Raw genomic sequence first — 18,077 nt, forward strand, 5'->3', positions numbered from 1 at the left:
AATTTTTTTTTTTTGAAAAAAGTTATATAAGGAAAAAAAAGTTTCTACATATAAGTAATAATTACATGTGAAATATACTAAGTAGAAGATTTGATTTAGCTTTCCAAAAAAAAAATATTTTTTTGACAAGTAGAAAGGATTTCATTAATGAAAGATAGCCAAACGGCACTTACAAACAATTCCGAGGAAATCTAAAATTCCAATACAAATACAATTCACCTTAGAACTAGTTACATTGCAGATTTGATCAACGATCGCCTTTATAAAAATCTTCATCTGAAGCAATACAATCTGTGAGGTAGCACTAATTCGGCTTGAGATCCACATATGAATAGCTGTTTGGGTGAAAAAACTCATATGGCCTTCTAGACACTTTTGGAGATTGTGAAACCCTAAATCTTCAAACTTTGACAGGCGAACAAACAAATAAATTAAACCTAATAGTAGATCAAACTCCATCATAAAAGATGTGATCTTTTATTGAAAGCAAATATAAAGTTTTTTTTGGGGCTTACCACCGGTAAAAATACCGATGGAAGCCCCTACAAAAATTTACAATTGAGATCAGAAGAAAAGAGATGGAAGAGAAAGAGAGAGAAGGAGAAGATTGAAGGAAAACCTTCAAGACAAGAAGAAAAATCTAGGAATGGAGGCTAGAAAAACCTTCCCAAGGGAAAAACCCTGGAGGGAACCAAAAAAAACCCTCCCAAGGAGAAAACCTAGAGGGAAACAAGTTTTAGTTATTCCAAAAAAAAAAAAAAAAAAAAAAAAAAAAAAAAAAAAAAAACTAATAAGTTAAGCAAAAAATTTAAAAATAATATTCTTAACATACAAGTAATGAAAAAATAAAAAAAAAAAATAATATTCTTAATATACGTTTATTACAAAAAAATTATATATTAATTTCTTGATTTTTTAGCCATGTAATAGAAATTACGGGCTTAAATAATAAAATGTGAATATTAAATGAACAAATAATATTTTTATCATTTTTTTTATTTTGTCACGTTTTTAAAATCAATTGTAAAAAAATACCGTGCATGGCACGGGAACTAACCTAGTGTGCAGTATATGTGAAAGCCCAAAAAAGAAGTTAATAGCGTGACCACGAGAGCTTATAGTCTGATTAATATCACATAGACAAAACGTCGGCAGCAGGACTCGAACCTGCGCGGGCGAAACCCAACAGATTTCAAGTCTGTCTCCTTAACCACTCGGACATACCGACTTTTTGCTGCCGATTGCTAAATATAAATTTATAAACTTTCGTTTTTACACCTACCTATGTTGCATTTGATTAATCTCTTCATTTAGCTTAGCTAATTATTTAAGGATGTGAGTCATGTGACATAATCAAACAAGGCTAGCCCTTGACAATATGACACGATCCTTTATTATTTAGGCTAGCCCTTGACAATCTGACACGATCCTTTATTATTTACGAGTACTATTTTATTTATTTTTATTTACTTTTTTTTTCCTTTTGAAAGAAAATTGGCAAGATATATTACATTAGATCAAGCTACAACAAAGTTGTTAATTTTTGGAGAAGCAGTCCAAAACATACGAATTCCTTACAACCCTGAGAGTCCCACACTCCCACCTTGGCACTAGGTGAGCTAAGGTATTTTCCGCCCGATTAACAGATTAAAGAAATTCAAATTACATATAAAACCGAATATAAATTCATTGGGCCAGGAGTTGACTTGTGTAAGAAGGCCCATTTATGATCATTCAGTACGAAGATCCAAAAGCTTTTGGTCCATAATCATAGATATTGCCTATCGCCTCTTAGGAAATGAGTGTGATTTTTATTTTTTATTTTTTATTTTTATTTTTATTTTTATTTATATTTTTATTTATTTTTTTCCCATATACATTTATGATTGAAAAGGAAATGTAGATGAAGCATTAGTTTGCAGTCAAAGGTGTTGAGGCTGTTGACTGGCATGCTTGATAGGTTACGTTATTTGATGAGACCAAAATTATGTAATTAGTACGGACTAGGTTTAGTGACTACTTTGTGTCCATCATCGCCTCATCGGTATAGCAAATTAATCCAATTCATACTAGCCATAGCCAACCATTCAAGACTTTCATACTTCATTCTATACGACATTAAAAGCTTTCACTTGAAACCGTCTTATGTAGCCAAAGCATGGAAACTTTAGTTAATTATCGTACACATATAGAGTGGAATATATGACACATTTGATACATGGAGTATGCTTCTAAGTTTATTTATTTTAGACTAATTAATTAACATACGTACATTGAGTACACGATACAAAGCTCATACTTTACTCATGATAACGGTAAATTTAACAATCTCGCATCCACGTACATTTGATACAACCACCAAATGAATAACACACGAAACATCATCATTATACATTTATCTGCCCATTGTTGATGTTTCCTTCAAGAAATTATTTGTAGTTGGGAATATAATTCGGAGTAAATCAAGAATGTGTAGTCTAGTGGAGTTCATGAATACTTAGCTTATGACTCATCCTCCAACCATTTTTTTTTTTGGTGTATTTTTTTGGTTAAAATACATCGGTTTACACCGTCCAAATTTTATAGTTGATACACCACATATTTTATCTTATCAAATTCTCAATGATTATATATTACACCTTATCATTTTATGATTTTCCAACTACTTATTCAATTGGTTATGATTAGCAAATCTCATCATTCTATGTATAGACCTTATCACTTACGATGAAAAGATTGGCTGATTTTTATTCAATAATGTTGATAATAATGCTTGTCAAATAATAATACATACATAAATAAATAAAATAAAATAAATATGTTGATTGAAATGATTCTTTGTAGTCAAAGGTGCTGTTTGCTGCCATGCACGATACGTTACACGAGTTACACCTTACACCCTTTGACTAGACCACCATAGCAGGTTCAATTACTAGCTTATTGAATTGGTTGCTATTTGGTTATTTGCTAATCATATAGTCAATACTCCTCTTAATTAGAGTTTTTTATAGTATTGTTTGCAATACATCATCTTAATCTAATCACACGTTTTGTAAAAATACTTGTGACTACTATATAGGATAAATGGATGTAAGTAGGGTATGTCTCGTTCAACTTAAGAAAATAATTAAGTTTCATTGCTAATTAGGTCTAATCAAACATTATTGAGGTGAGATTAGGATTGATATAAGTGGTTTAAGTTTTTTTTTTTTTTTTTTTTTTTTTTTTTTTTTTCAAATTTTTATTTTTATATAGTCATTCTCAAAATATAAAACAATGCTTTTAATTAAGTTGACTAATTTTAATTTTCTTTATGAAATATATCATATACGGAGTAACTTTCAAAGTCAAAATATAAAACTAAAAACTGAAACCACAATACTGTCGAACGAACCCTTATTTATTATAAGTAGTAATTTTGTTAATCATGCTCCAATCGCGCTTTTTAATTTATGGTTTCTTTAGCCATCCTGAGCTACGCTGTATTCTTTCAAAAAAAAAAAAAAAAAAAAAAAAAAAAAAAAAGCTACGCTGTATTGTTTTGTCTAATATGACAAAATCATTATTTTGATATGTCCCATTTCACTTATTGATCTTGATCGTGGTAGAAAGAAGAATGACCTTATAAAGTTTTAAGTGAATCTCAATGGTTTTAGGGCTTGTTCTCATTGACTGAACTTAGTTGAACTAACTAAACTAAACTGAACTGCGAACTGAACTGAAATGAGTATTTTATAAGAGAAGGAAATTAGGAGCTGAACTGAAGTAAAGTGAGTGAAATGAACTGAACTCAGCCGAACTGAACTGAGAATTGAACTGAATTTCAACGTAAGAGAACAACCCCTTAGTTTTGACGCACGTTACATCCACATTGATAATAGAATATAAAACTATATAAGTATTCATTTTTTTTTTTTGACATTAGTATTCATTTTATAAGATTAAGGGAATGTGCACCTTATTGCCATATAATTTTGATGCAATTCCCATTTGATATTGTAAAATTACTCTCTGCTAAGCCACATTTATATATAACCCACTTTCTCAAAACTTCTTCTGAAGGAAATAGTCAAAGCATTAATTTTAACTTTGTAGTACTCATTTTAATTTCCAATAGATGCACAAAAAGTCAAAAATACGTTGGGAAAAAAATTATACGTAAATGCTTTTATCAAGTCAAAATTGCATTGAAAAGCTAAACAGCACAACAATTACAGTTTACAATGGGAACCTCAATCTAAAATATAAGTAATGGAGGTTTCAAAATATGCTTAATCAAATACTCCGTATTGAAATGGATTTTACTTTTACTCTATTCCAAATGAAATTTCCAACTATATGAGTTCTATGTAAAATTGTTTTATTACATGCATTTGTATATTGCACCGTAGAAAGATAATGGTGGGGTAGAATTCACGTGGTAAATCACTACTCCGTAACTCCTAATGACAAAAAATGGTCCAATACTCCAATTGCAATATACCGACATAATTTTAAGCAATTTTCGTCCAATAGATTAAGATGAATATTCGCATTTGCAATCATTTTCTAGTTTTTCCTTTCTTATTAATTGAGTACGAGTACATGTTAACTAGATGATGTAGATCTTTTCCATGAAATTAGGAGTGGAGGACCACCCAAGACCCAACCCTTTAAATCGTATAAATTAGAGCATTAACTTAAGTTGAAAGTGAGTTCATCAGTTATTTCAAAATTCACTGAATACCCTGTCGGTTCAAAAAAACAAGTTATATATCTTTAAGATATACAAATTTCCTTTGTGTTTTTATAAGTGACGGATGTTGAACCAACAAATACAAGAGGCAAGATTAAAGCCTTTAACCTTTACTTAAAATATAACAACCTAAACATTGTAGTAAAGGTTTTTCATTCATTTTTTGGGCAATAATTCTAGATACCTAATACCTCAATCTTATGTCTCGACGTAGATCCTTCCTATTTACAACTTGAAAGAAAAACTATTGATATATTTGATTTCACCTCATTAAAATTAAAATTAATACGAAGTAATTTGTATTTTGTTAAAACAAAAACTAAAAATATAAAAAAAAAAAATGTTAAAAAGGATACGGAGTACATTGTAAAAGAAAAAAAAAAAAAAAAAGGCACATCATCAAGAGTGTTCAAGATAAAAATGATGTCCTACTCAATGAAAGCAATTTTCATCCAATGGATTTCATTGACAAATAATTTACTATTTCCTTGAATTTATAAGTTTTATTTTCTTGTAAAAAAGACAAATGGTCTCACCGAAAATTAAATACGGACTAGTTTTACATGAAAACTGAAATGGACCTACAAAAACAGATAGGAAAAGGATCCGTACTCCACGAGGACGACAGACTTTGATCCTTAGTCAAATCAACCAGAATTTAATTTAGCCATTTTTTGCTTTCTAATCCGTAATTAAAGTTACTTAGCTGGACTTTGTCACAATCTTCCTTTTATGTTCCCTAACGTGTTTTTAGCAGTTCCATCCCATTCCTTAATTATTTCTAAAGGAATGCTTGGTTAATCAAAGTTGAGACAAGTTTTCAAACCAATAACTGTACATTCTTGATATTTTATGAATCACAAGTTCACAAACAACCCACGCCACACAATACCAAACTATATAGCACAACATAAAATACATCTGATACGGAGTTGGATTAGTATATACGCTAATACCCCCTCCTCACACCACTCTCTAAAGAAGCCTCTATTTATCTTCATGATTAGTATATAAAAAAATCAACAAAAAATTTCAGTCAGCATAACATTTTGGTAATAAAACTAATATATACAGGGTCCGTATTTAATAAAAAGTTATTGATTTATTTATAGAAATGTCACTTGATTTATTTATAGGTTGTGCCTCATGCCAAGCTTGTGCCTTGGGGCTTGGCTAAACCCTAACCAGTAACCACATATGTGTTATGCTAAAAATTCACAAGGAGATATAAGCCAATGTGCTATGCCTAGCCAATGCTTGCGTACCTATATCAAATATAAATTATTTTAGCATTTTTTACTATTTATCATGTCGTGTTACAAGTAAGCCAACCTGATTTAGTGCCATCTTTAATCACGAAAAACCAACTTGTGTTTTGAAACCTTCACTTTTCTAAAGCATTTGTGAAAATATTTGCTCATCACTTAACAATAGATAGTCGAGAAGTACAAATCAAACCATTTTGTGAATCACGGATGACTTCTATTTTTTTTTTTCCCTATAGACTTCTCATTAAAGTTAGGAAAAATTCACATTTACTACCAGCAAAAACACCACTTATCAGATTTACTACCTATCTAAAAAAATATCTTATATTACTACCGCCCAAAATCACATAATTAAAATTTTACTACCACTTAACGGAATCCGTTAAAGTTCCGTTAAGTTTATTAAAAAAAAAATTATTAAGATTTTTCAAAAAAAAAAAATAATGTAACCCAGCCACCCCCTCCCCTCAATTGCCACCCCTTCCCTCCCCCTGCTGGCAGCCGATGCCCCTCCCCCCTGCCGACGCCGGAGCGACCCCACCCCCTCCCTCCAGCCGGTGCGACCTCACCCCCTCCCTTTCCCCCATCCCTACGCACCCAACCCCCTCCCTTTCCGCGTTCTTGCTACCCCTACCCCCACCCCGAACCGCGCGGAAACCACCCCCTTTCCCTTCCCCTCTCACCGGAAATTGCCCCCCTCCCTATTACCCCCACCGAAATTGACCCCCTCCCCTTCCCCTACCTTTTCGGCCATCCCTAACCCTAAATTACCTCCCCAAAACCACCCAAAACGAATTCAATCTTCGCCGGAGCTGCCACTAGTGGGTTCCTTCAAATGCGTCAGGGTCTCAGCTACTTTTGGTGGGATTCTTCTTGCTTTGATTGAAGGTGCTGGGATTATGATTAATCAAATGTTGTTGCAGTTGGGGGGTTGTGGGTACGCTTAAACGGGTGTGGTTGCGGGTGCGGGTGGTGGATCTGAGCAGGGGAGTCAAAGTGGGGGCAGCAAGAACGGGAAAAGGTATGGGTTGGCTGTGTAGGGGTGGGGGAAAGGGAGGGGGTGGGGTCTTGCCAGCGCCGGCAGGGGGGAGGGGGTGGCAGTGAAGTGGAGTGGTGGCTGCAAGGTGGTTGAACAGCCGTTGTTGTGGGCCCCACAAACAGAAATAGTAACGGGGTTAGTCACTGGTAGTGATTTCTACAGTTAGGGATTTTGGGTGGTAGTAATATAAAATATTTTTTTAGATAGGTAGTAAATCTGATACGTGGTGTTTTTGCTGGTAGTAAATGTGAATTTTTCCTTAAAGTTACTAACCATACACATTCCAATGTCAAAAAAAAAAAAAAAAAAAAAAAAAAACCATACACATTATTAATGATAATTCATAATTACTCCATATAGTATACTAAGTACGGAGTAGTACAAAGTCTAATAGTAAGGATTGTATGGTTGTACGGTTGTACCTCACAATTAATCATGAGGTTGTGAGTCAATCCTCACTAGCACTTGAGAGTGGAGAACTGAAAAGAAATAAGTAGTTTCTATAGGTTCATGGTAGTTGTGTTGAACCAATAAAAATGAAATCACAGAAACGTAGGAGATGATAAACCATTGCACCTTTCACCTTTGCATAAGAAAAGAGGTGGTACTTGCAATCCAACATAAATTCCCCACCAGCATGAAAAATCATTCTATTATCTGCATTTAAGTCAGGATAAATAAAAATAAATAAAGTACTGTCCTTTCACCTTTGTCCTATAATATTAGCATCAGATGACATAGTGACATACACTATTAAGGAACTAATCAACAAAAAGTTATGGACAAAAATCCTCCATTGCACAATGTCTTTGTGAGGGAAAAGAGAAAATATACAGAGAATGTAGGCCTACCTTTTCACTCTTTTTGCCCTCATATATTATTGGCAAAACTAGTTTTTACCCAACTGCCACAATCAAATTACTCGAATACTTGAGCATCGAATTATACAGTTAAGTTTGAGTGCTACAAGTAAAATGAAATAGAGGAAGTATTTCAATAGATTCAATGAAGTATACACCCTATATCTCTAATTCCCTATGGAATTGAAGCAAAATTGAATCGAACAACTCATCAATTAATATGAGCAAAACCAAATTAATTGGCCCAATATTACTTTAATTTTTTTTTTCCACCTTTTATAGTCATGCAACTAGAGTGCATAAAAGTTCACCATTGTAGTTAAAAGACAATACTGACAATAACCAGGCACGGAATGTGTATCAATGAATATTGTTAGAAGTTCTTAAATTTTTTATCTAGGCAGGTTATATGAGTTAAGAGCAACTCCAATGGTTGTAGCTAGAGACTTGCTTGCAATTACAATAATTCCCTAGCTATTAGCTTGACCATTGGAGCTAGAAAACTTAATTAGCTTGGCTAAGCAAATTCGCTTTGCCAAGCTAATTTGCTTGGGAATTAAACTTGCCAAAATGAAAATGCTTATTGCACCAATTAAGCTCTTTATATGTATTTTCTATCCAACAAATTCAACAACTAGTACCTAAGCTAATAGCTAGCCATTGGAGAAAAAAGTAGCTAAAATGATAATTAGCTTAAAAGCTTATGTGGCATGATAAGCTAATTGTCAAATTAGCTTGCCATTGAAGTTGCTCTAATACATCTAGGGTATTCAACAGGTTAGGTTAGTGTTAAGAGATTATAAAAATTAAGAGAATCATGAGTTGAGGAGAGGAGGTGCAGCCTTAGCTTCATATCTTCCATCCCCAAGGTTAGGCTTATGTTCTCTTCGTGGGTGGTCGGGGCGTCTGCGAATGGCTGAGCTATTACTTGAGATAGGTGGCATAATTTCCGACTACATTGTGAATGGCTGAGCTTAAATTTTTTGGGGGGGGGGGGGAGGGGTAGTTGGGTATGATTGGGTCTGGTTGATTCTCTAAGAGAAGGTAGGCTCAGCATGTTTGTGTGTAAAAGAATATGCTTTCTAATTATCCATATTATAACAAAAGGTAAGTTTATTTTAAGGGTAACATCTAGGTAATTAGGTATTAATTTCACAACATTAGATGGAGCATCTATAACTACTTGTATGTAGCATGAAAAAGAGATAACATCAACATCCTTAAAAATAATTATATGGCAAGAATACAACACAATGATCAACTGCATTAAAGAAAATATCCAACATCAAAGAACAAAAGTAATGGATCCCCTTATTTCACTCACATTTCATTGTTCTCAATCATCACATATTCTGTAAACTCCAGGCAATATGAAGTCATATAAGAGTTGGAAAAGGGGACAATATGGCATATGCCATAATTATATAATGACTTGGAAAATAAATATTATAATTATAATTATAATATTAAAGGATACAAGCATTAATGACATAAATGATGGGATATCATTCATCCTATGTGAGGAGGAGATTTGAACAGAAAGATATTCTTCAGAGGAAGAGGCTGAGGAGAGTCTAAACAGAGGGAATTTAATTTTGGAAGGAAGTATGAATGTGAGTTAGAGACAATATTTGTGGTTGAACATTAAAAGGGGGGAGAAAATAAAAACTGAGACTGAGAGTAAAGGAAGGAAGAAAGGGACCAGCTAATCACAACTAGCCTTTTTGCTTCTTTGCTAGCTGGTCCTGCACACTGATGTAAGTTAATAATTTGGCAAAGTGAATCGAAAATCAGATTACGGATTTGATTTTATTCAGACATTATCACATTGGGGTGTTGGTAGATAAAGACGTACACCAACAAAAATCAAACAGTTAGTTGGTGTACGGCACGCTTAAGGAGTTATATGTACACTACCTTAACTTGCAATTGCAGAGGGGGAAGAATAAGGAAGAAGGTCTAATGTGATATAGTTTGTACTATACTTGAGGATATATTGGTTTTTTGTTGGTGACAACTAATGTTGGTTGAAAGAGACTGGGAGAGATAGGCAGGAAGAGTTAAAAGAATGTGTCTCAATGTGTAAACTACTTCAAATCTGACCATCAAAGTTCTAATTGAAATATCAAGGAAGAACCAAAAATATCATACATGTAGCTTTGAAGAAGAAATTAGAGTGATAAGAAAACCAATGAGATCTCTATGGTTCTGCCTAAACCTAAGCTTGGCACGGGTTACCTAAGGCCTCAAACACCAATGAGAGTCTCACCCAATGACAAAAATTATAGTATACGGACATTAGATCTTGGGTTTCACTAACCATTATACTAGCTTTTGCACCTTTTATGGTAAAAATTAAAATAAATAAATAATCTTGAAATGTAATGTGCCTTATATGGTAATATTTATCATTCCACACTATTTTATTACAGGAAACATTCCAGCTATTAAAACAATTTATTGAATGTTAAAACTCTTCCAAGTTCAAGCAAGGTAATCATAAAAAAGAAAGGGGACCTATATTGTTATTACTTATTAGGTCAGACAATGATTCATGCATTCAAGCTATAATGGTTATCTTTCACATGTGGCTGTGGAAAAATTAAGCGAAGATGGATGAAAAAGAAATTAATAAGATAGAAATTAGAATAAATACTGCATTTATTCAAGGTTTAACCTTTCACAGAATCAAAAGAACAAAACCAACAACACTCCAACTGAATCATCACTTTCAAGTTCAACAATCCCTCTTTACATTTTCACATTTTGTTTTATCAAGTGGGCTCCTTCAACAAAATATAATGCATTGACAATGAACTAAAACAGATGCCTGCAAATAAGTTTGTTTCTGAAAATAAAAATAAATTAAGGCCCTAAACTAATATCATCCACAGAACCATAGATTCGTCAACAAAAATGGAAGTCGGAATTTAAAATTTAGGAAAGAAAACAAAGCTCGACAATTGGAAAATTGACGAGAGTGAAAAAAACAGCAGTCTGAAATATCATAATCATAGCCCCCAAACATAAAAAGCTACAACTCAGTGAGACAGATTGAAAATGGCAAAGGGACGAAGCTTTTATCGACCTATCATCATCATCTATCATCCCTTTTTTTTTTTTTTTTACTACAAATATGGACCATATTGCTTGAAATTTAATTAAATGCTTTTAATTCTCAGCATTCTAAGCTTAGATTCAATTTTAATTTTATGATCAGTGTTGATTCTTCTAAAGAGCCTACCATGTTGAGTATCTATCAACTTCTTTACTTTCTTACTACACAATAACACAACCAATGCATCATAAATTCACAAATGAAGCACATTCAAAGTAGGATAATAAAGTCAAGTTTCACAAAATAAGAAAGGAAGGGTATAGTCTACGTACAATCGTACAAGTTGGAGCATATCCATCTGTTTCCCAGCTTTTGCTAATTTCTTTCTGCCAAATTTAGGAAAATTAATACTCCCTCCGTTTCCTTTTGATAGTCTCTTATGGTCAAATTTTAGTCCCAAAATGTTCACCCCATTTGTTTTTTTCAACAACAATTAATATTAATTTTTTACCAAACTTCCATCCATTTTAAAACAATACTTGTGCAAATTCAAATTTCTATGTAAATTTTGTTTTCCCCCGTACTTTTATTACTTTCTCTCTCTACTTTTTTGCATATCCAATGTCAATTTACTTTTTCAATGTACTTTAACTATTCTTATTTGTGTTTATTAATTACTATTAAAAGGGAACGGAGACCGTATTAAAAACAATCTAAATAGAATCCCTTTATTCTTTCATATTTAATGTTGTAGCATACTAGCATTGCTTTTACAATAACAAAATACGAGTACCTTTTACTTCAAGGATCTTATATACGCAGTACAAAATATCTAGGTAAACGGGTTCTTTTGTCTTTCAAGTCAAATGATACAATGTGGAGTACTTCGTAAATTTTTATATTTTTAAAAGGAAAGGGGTACGACCGTGCAATGTAATTACATACAGTAGAAAAACCCAAACAAATAAAGATAATGTTTCAAAGAAGCAATCTCTTGCCACTTGATATTTTTGGGACCAAACTACCCAATCTTGGTCATAAATGGACCGTTGTTAAAATTCATTCAGGAATTATCACGCAACTTTCTCAAGGAAGACTAAAACAACCACATACAGAGTACTGGTATTTTATATAACCCATTTTGTAGAAAAAAACAAGGACAATTCCCAAGAAATAATGTTAGTATTATCACTGGTAGTACTCCGTAATACCTAAACCCTTTTCTCTCCTCGGATTACCAAAACTACTCTAGCAAATATTTTTGTATCGATTTGTAAAGTCTCCTATGCCATATTGGCGATATTGCCATGATGCCAAGAATCAAGATATCCCAAGATTTGTTTGTCTTCTTCAAATATCATGCACTAGACTACGAAGGTTCCTAGAACTCTCTTTTTTTCACAAAAAAAAATAATACTCCCTAATAATAATAAAATAAAATAAATACTACTCCGTACATAAAATAAACTCATTTGAGACACTGGTTAAGGAATCTCAAATTTAAGCTAGAGTAATTTGACCAAAATGCCCTTTTATTACTCATAGGAAAAAGATGGAGAGATGGGAAATATTTTTAAATGGATAATGCATTATTAGTTCCATATTACCCCTTAAATACCTTTTAAAATCCCTTTAAATGACCTGTAATCTAATAAAAATAAGCCCTAATTCCTTAAATGCCTTATATGGAAACATTCAAAGAGGGAATAGTCCCTTGTTGTTTAAGGTTGATGCACAAAAATTAAGGTTTTTTTTATTAAGTTAATGCAGTCATCGTTAGAAGTGATCGAGTATAACTATGTTTGTGTATTAAATTGACTGGTAGTCTGGTATGGAGCCAAAAGTTTGCTGGTTACTATGACTTGGGTAAAAGGAGATAAAAATAGTGACATTAATTAAATATTCATAATTTCATACATATATACGTTTGAATTATTGAAGGCCAATCTAAAATGTGCACCAGGAAAACACATCAATGTAACAAGCAAGAACGAACAGTTTCATTCCTCTCACAGGGCAGAATAAAACTCTGTGAGGAAAAGCTTAGAACTTTTTACAAATTAATCTAACCCAGAAAATAATTTCATGGGTCTTGGGTTAGATCAGTGCTTATCAATTACAACAAAAACCCGATAATCGGGTTTAAAGAATTAAGAGATCCATCACTGACCAAATACTTAAGGTCAAACAATGAAGAAAAGATGTGAAAAAAAAGAGAAGCATCATATCATGCAGAGCTTATGCTCTCATTGAACTGCTTCATCTTACTATCATCTTTCTTCAAGAAAACTACACCCCTCCCCCCCTAAAATCACCATCTTTTCTTCATACGTCGGCAAAAACTTAATAAAATCACCTAAGCATTGAAGTAAGAGAACGAAAAACAACTTCTTCACAAGGGATTGTAAGTCCCATATCATGATCAAATCCAAACTCCTCTTCTGCTCGTTGAAGCAAACATTGGAACTCAGGATGTGACAAAAAGGAAATGGGAACAATGTATCTACTTCTATTCTCTCCTACATAGACAGGAAAATGGCCTTTTGGAACGTCAAGCGGAAGGCCATCTTCGTCGTAACCATGTTTTTTCCCTAGACTAGAACACCTCTTAAGGATTTGTTTCAACAATGCTGTTTGTGTTAGCTTGCTAGATTTTCTAACAGCCATTTTCTTCCTCTTTACTTATGTTTTTCCAATCAAAAGTGGTTTTTTTTTTTTGGATATGGAAAGTGTTTTAGGAGTACTTTTGTTGAATAAGGAGGGATGAGAGACTTGTGAAGGGCATGAAGGTTATTTAAGGAGGAGAAAAAAGAGAGAGAAAGTCAATAAGAGAGAGAAAAAAGAAAGGGGACCAGGAGGTCATGTGGGGTGTAGTAAGCAAAGGACAGGCCACGGGCGTTTTGGAGTAAGTGTAATTTCTCACCAGGACAAGGTGGGAGCCCAGAGCACTTGGCTATAGACCCTAGTTTGTTGCCCCTCCTAATAGCATTGTGGATCCCATTTCATTTCTCTCCTTAGTTTATACTGTCATTCTCTCACTTCAGGGGCATCGCTAATTATGAGTTAATCCTATGTTTAAAGTCAGATACTCGCACTACAATTTTTTACTCCTGTCCTTGGACTTAACCCATAAGTAGTTAACTTGGATCCTGACACAGTAATAAAAGCGTTGTAAGATTTTTTGGATCTTGTAAATAGACTAAATACTCAAGTATTAAATACGAAGGATTTTATACCCTAGATCTCTTACATTGATACAGTACTTCTTATATCGCTATTTGTATGCACCGCTTTAATATTGGGATGTCTCTTGTATGCGGTATGCCACATCCTAGTTATGGTCATATGGTCTCATTACTTCACTCTTGGTTCTCATCAACTACTTATATATGGCTCCACTACTTTTCTCTCTCGTCAAATTCACCCAAACACAAATGGTGGGTTCCTTGACTCCTTTCTGTATATGTAGTTTCGTTTTTCTATTTTCTTTATATTTAGGGAATGTTCTCTTATTTTATACTCTTAAAGGGATAATGAATATCTGAAGTAGGCTTCATCTACTAACTATTTAAAGTGGCCCTCTTATGAACTAATCAATATTGCAGATTCAATTATGTCTAATAATAATTGAGCTAGAAAGATTAGCAGATAAGAAGAGGTCACTAACAGGCTCATGTAGTCACTATTTGGATCTAAAATGATGATATCATGATTTGGCAAATAAATCCAGAAATGCATGTATGACGAACTAGTATCCATTTATTGGAAAATATCAGAATCAAGCATAATACTTTGGGTTGAAATGAAGAGCATGAGGAACAAGGCTATAGATAGAAGCAATGGTGAAGCTAGAATTATTTTTCAATTGGGTTCAATTCAAACACAAACTAACCTGAGTGCCCAAAGAGGTTCTTCTTCCTGAAAATCAAAGAAATTTCACATTAATGACTTGGAATACATTACGGTTGTACTGATTATCAAACTAATATCCAATCATAATTAAGTGAAATTTCAAAGTCCAATCAAACAGATAATCAACTCCTAATAGACATCAGCACATGGAGATGGAAGTACAAAATCTCAACTTTCTATTAGCAATATCATTACATCACTTTTAAACAAAAAAGACCTACTATCATACTATTAATAGTACTAATTTCCCAGCTTAGATTCCTCCTGTTTACCAAAATCACGGACTATGAGAGCAATTGTACTGGAAAGGTACAGTTACAGGAACAGGGGTTTTGGTATTTTCTGATTGTTTAGACTTGTGATTCTATAGAAATCAGTGAAAAAAAATTATAACAAATCTCAACAAACAGCACCACAAAAGATTGCTGTTACCATCCATGTGTAATCTGCAACGCCTTTTGAGGTGTCTCTTAATTTTAATTTTCTAGACAAAATAATCCTATTTTGTTTGCTTCTAACTGTTATAGTTAGGCAAAGTTTGAAAGTACTAACTGACAAGTATAAAACTTAATTTTAACGTAAATCCTCTGTTTCACTTTAACCCCTTCAAAATCCTTCAGAAAGATTCTAAATTTAATTTATTCTGTATTAGGAACACACTTTCTGAATTTCCCAGGTACTATGTAATGTACTTCATATTTTTAATCACAGCATGACTATTCTTTATTTTAGAATCTCCATGGCAAGTTGCCACATTAATTGGTATATTACATCTCCTATCTCTGTCTGTATTGATAAAACTAACGTGCTAAACCCGTCCTTTCACAACTCAAAGGCTCAAAATTGAATGGAAACGAAAAAAAAAAAAAAAAAAAAAACAAAAACAATTGTTAACTACAAACAAAATAATAGTCGAATTGAGAATGAAGACACTGTTTTTCCAATTTGATAAATATACACCATTTTGGGTGCCTAAGGGAGCCAAATAAGAACCAATGTAGGCACCTGAACAGACTGGATCAGAAACAAATCTATTAGGAACACAGCTTTATTTAGCAGGAAGAAGCCCAAACAGATATCCAACCAATACAGATCTGATTCTAATGTTCCAAAGCCTTCAATGATTCAAGGTGTGATCAAGCAAGTAGGAATATCTTGATGAAGGAAGCAAGGGCTAACAAGGACAACAAAAAAGAAGTTTCCTTTGTTCAATTTAACATAGCTATCCACAATATCTTGTAACAGATTTGCTAGCCGTAGTGGTAGAGACCCAATAATAAGGACTTCCCTCCGTGGTCCAACTGTTGAACCCATCACTACCAAAATCACAGTCAATAAAACTACCACCAAGTCTACTGGAAGCAAGCGCCACCACTACCCATGCAGTTTGGATCTCCTAAAAAAAAAAAAACCTTATCTCAAGCAGTAAGATGCAGTAAGCAACTTTTTCTTTGTCAGACTATATGTAAAAAAAAATGTATAGATTGATATCCATTTCCCATTTTTACCAAAAATGGCCTTTATAAATATTTCAATCCTTTTTCTTCTTGAATTAATAGTTTGTGCGTTTCAGACTAAGGGGCAATATAAAATAGAAGATCCTCATTATTAACACAGGATAAGTGCTAACTAAATCCAAAACTACCCTACCCTGTTATGGACGAGAATTTCTTTAGAGACATTGGGGGTGATGTTGATCTATGATACAGGATGTAGGATTTGGAAATGTATGTTTTAGTATTTGATGAGCCAAATCCAAACGCTATCGCTAACAATTGGTAAATAATACACCGCATTCCATCATAATACATAAACAACAAAGTCGGCCACAAAGTAGCAAGGCAATCCTTTGATGCCAAGAAACATTGTGGATAAATTTGAAAAACGCCTCTGCATAAAGTAACTCTAGATTAATTAAGAAGAGACCAGTTTTTAATCCTTGTTGCCAATTGGTAATAACACCAATAGGTGTAGGTTCAGGTTAACTACACGTACAAGTGGAAATTACCAAAGTTATGTTGTTTTCATTTTGTTTTGTTTTTTGCTTTTGGTTTTTTGTTTATTTTTTCTGTCTTTTCTATTGTAATGTAAAACATTGAGCTACACTGGAAGTTACTTCTAGTAAGCCACCTGATGTTGTCTACTTAAGAAGCTCTCCCATGTTCTGTGGACAATATCTACTACGGATTAGGAAGTAAAATTCAAGGGAAAGCGGTGCAGAGAGAGAAAGAGAGAGGCCCATTTTACATAACACAAAAAACAATGACCCACAGCCACAGGTGCAAACATCAAAAAGTTTTTTTTTTCTTTGAAGTTGATCGTGACCGTAGTTCTATTAGAGCACATGCAAGCCATGTTACTCTAGCTCTGAGATCCTTCTGTAAATATTGATGTCATTTCTATTGGAGGTTATTAGTAAAAGAAAAATAATTGATGTCATTTCTAACAGATCAAAATTTCTACTCATACAAAACATTCTAATGGTGTCTTGTTTTCCCTTTTTTTTTAGACTAAGGAAACTCCCTAAAGAAAGTTATGAGGCCAGATTTTTGTTTTAATTATTTCTTGATATGCAAGAAAACAAATCTTTTACCAACCCATTTAATTGGAACACCATTGTTTTTTATTCAAAAAGATGATATTTTATTAAACCTATATCTACCCAACAAATAAATTATGGAATTTATTGTAAAAAACATATACAGCCATACTAGCAAGATCATAGGCTCATAGCACAAGCATTAACCCTTGAAATCAATGGGTGCCAAGGGAAAAGCAAAAGAAAGCAGAGCAACAGCATAAGAACCGCAGTAATAGATAACAGGAATGCTGATCACACATTGTCTTTTGGTCCCTAAGTTCTACACGAAGCATAGATCTTGTTACTAAACAAGACTGAGACACTCAGGATTAGTAAAGCACCTAGATGATAACTTGCTTGGAGAAAGCATTAATTAGAATGAGTAGATAAGGCTAGCAGCTTGGCCCACTACAGAAAAGCATAGATTATAAAGGATCAGAAGTTGTACCTGTTTGTAGTCAACTTCAGATGAATGACAAGATCACGTCTGCAAAACCATAAGCACATGCAAAGCTGCTGAGAGGTTAAAATCTCTAAAGCTCGACCTGTATAAAAAGCATTGAAGATGACTATGAGGTTGATGGAGGTTTCCCACTATGGCCCCAACTTAATCATGCGTAGTTA

At 33.5% G+C, this 18,077-nt stretch overlaps 1 protein-coding gene, 1 long non-coding RNA gene and 1 other non-coding gene across 4 annotated transcripts; all 3 read right to left on the minus strand.

The window, feature by feature from the left end:
- Positions 1–1,146: 1,146 nt before the first annotated feature.
- TRNAS-UGA (transfer RNA serine (anticodon UGA)) lies at positions 1,147–1,228 on the minus strand. The gene has a single exon. It is a non-coding gene; the product is annotated as a tRNA-Ser (tRNA).
- A 6,149-nt stretch (positions 1,229–7,377) lies between these two features.
- On the minus strand, positions 7,378–18,076 carry LOC145620450 (uncharacterized). 2 transcript variants are annotated; one of them, XR_014108232.1, is made up of 3 exons: positions 17,902–18,076; positions 14,853–14,878; positions 7,378–7,699 (listed from the first exon to the last, which is right to left on the minus strand). It is a non-coding gene; the product is annotated as an uncharacterized LOC145620450 (long non-coding RNA). The 2 variants fall into 2 exon arrangements; XR_014108233.1 differs by lacking the exons at positions 14,853–14,878; positions 17,902–18,076 and adding an exon at positions 11,293–11,549.
- LOC145620449 (auxin-responsive protein SAUR50) lies at positions 12,939–13,728 on the minus strand. The gene has a single exon (XM_081675126.1). It carries the CDS (start codon positions 13,625–13,627, stop codon positions 13,313–13,315), a length of 315 nt encoding a protein of 104 aa, XP_081531252.1. The 5' UTR covers positions 13,628–13,728; the 3' UTR covers positions 12,939–13,312.
- Position 18,077: the final 1 nt, after the last annotated feature.

This window comes from Chenopodium album, chromosome 27 (assembly GCF_948465745.1).
Source record: "Chenopodium album chromosome 27, dcCheAlbu1.1, whole genome shotgun sequence".
In the NCBI taxonomy this organism is placed as follows: Eukaryota; Viridiplantae; Streptophyta; class Magnoliopsida; order Caryophyllales; family Amaranthaceae; genus Chenopodium; species Chenopodium album.

Bases quoted from the DNA above. Each gene is read 5' to 3' on its own strand.
- LOC145620449 (XM_081675126.1), bottom strand. From the start codon at position 13,627: ATGGCTGTTAGAAAATCTAGCAAGCTAACACAAACAGCATTGTTGAAA.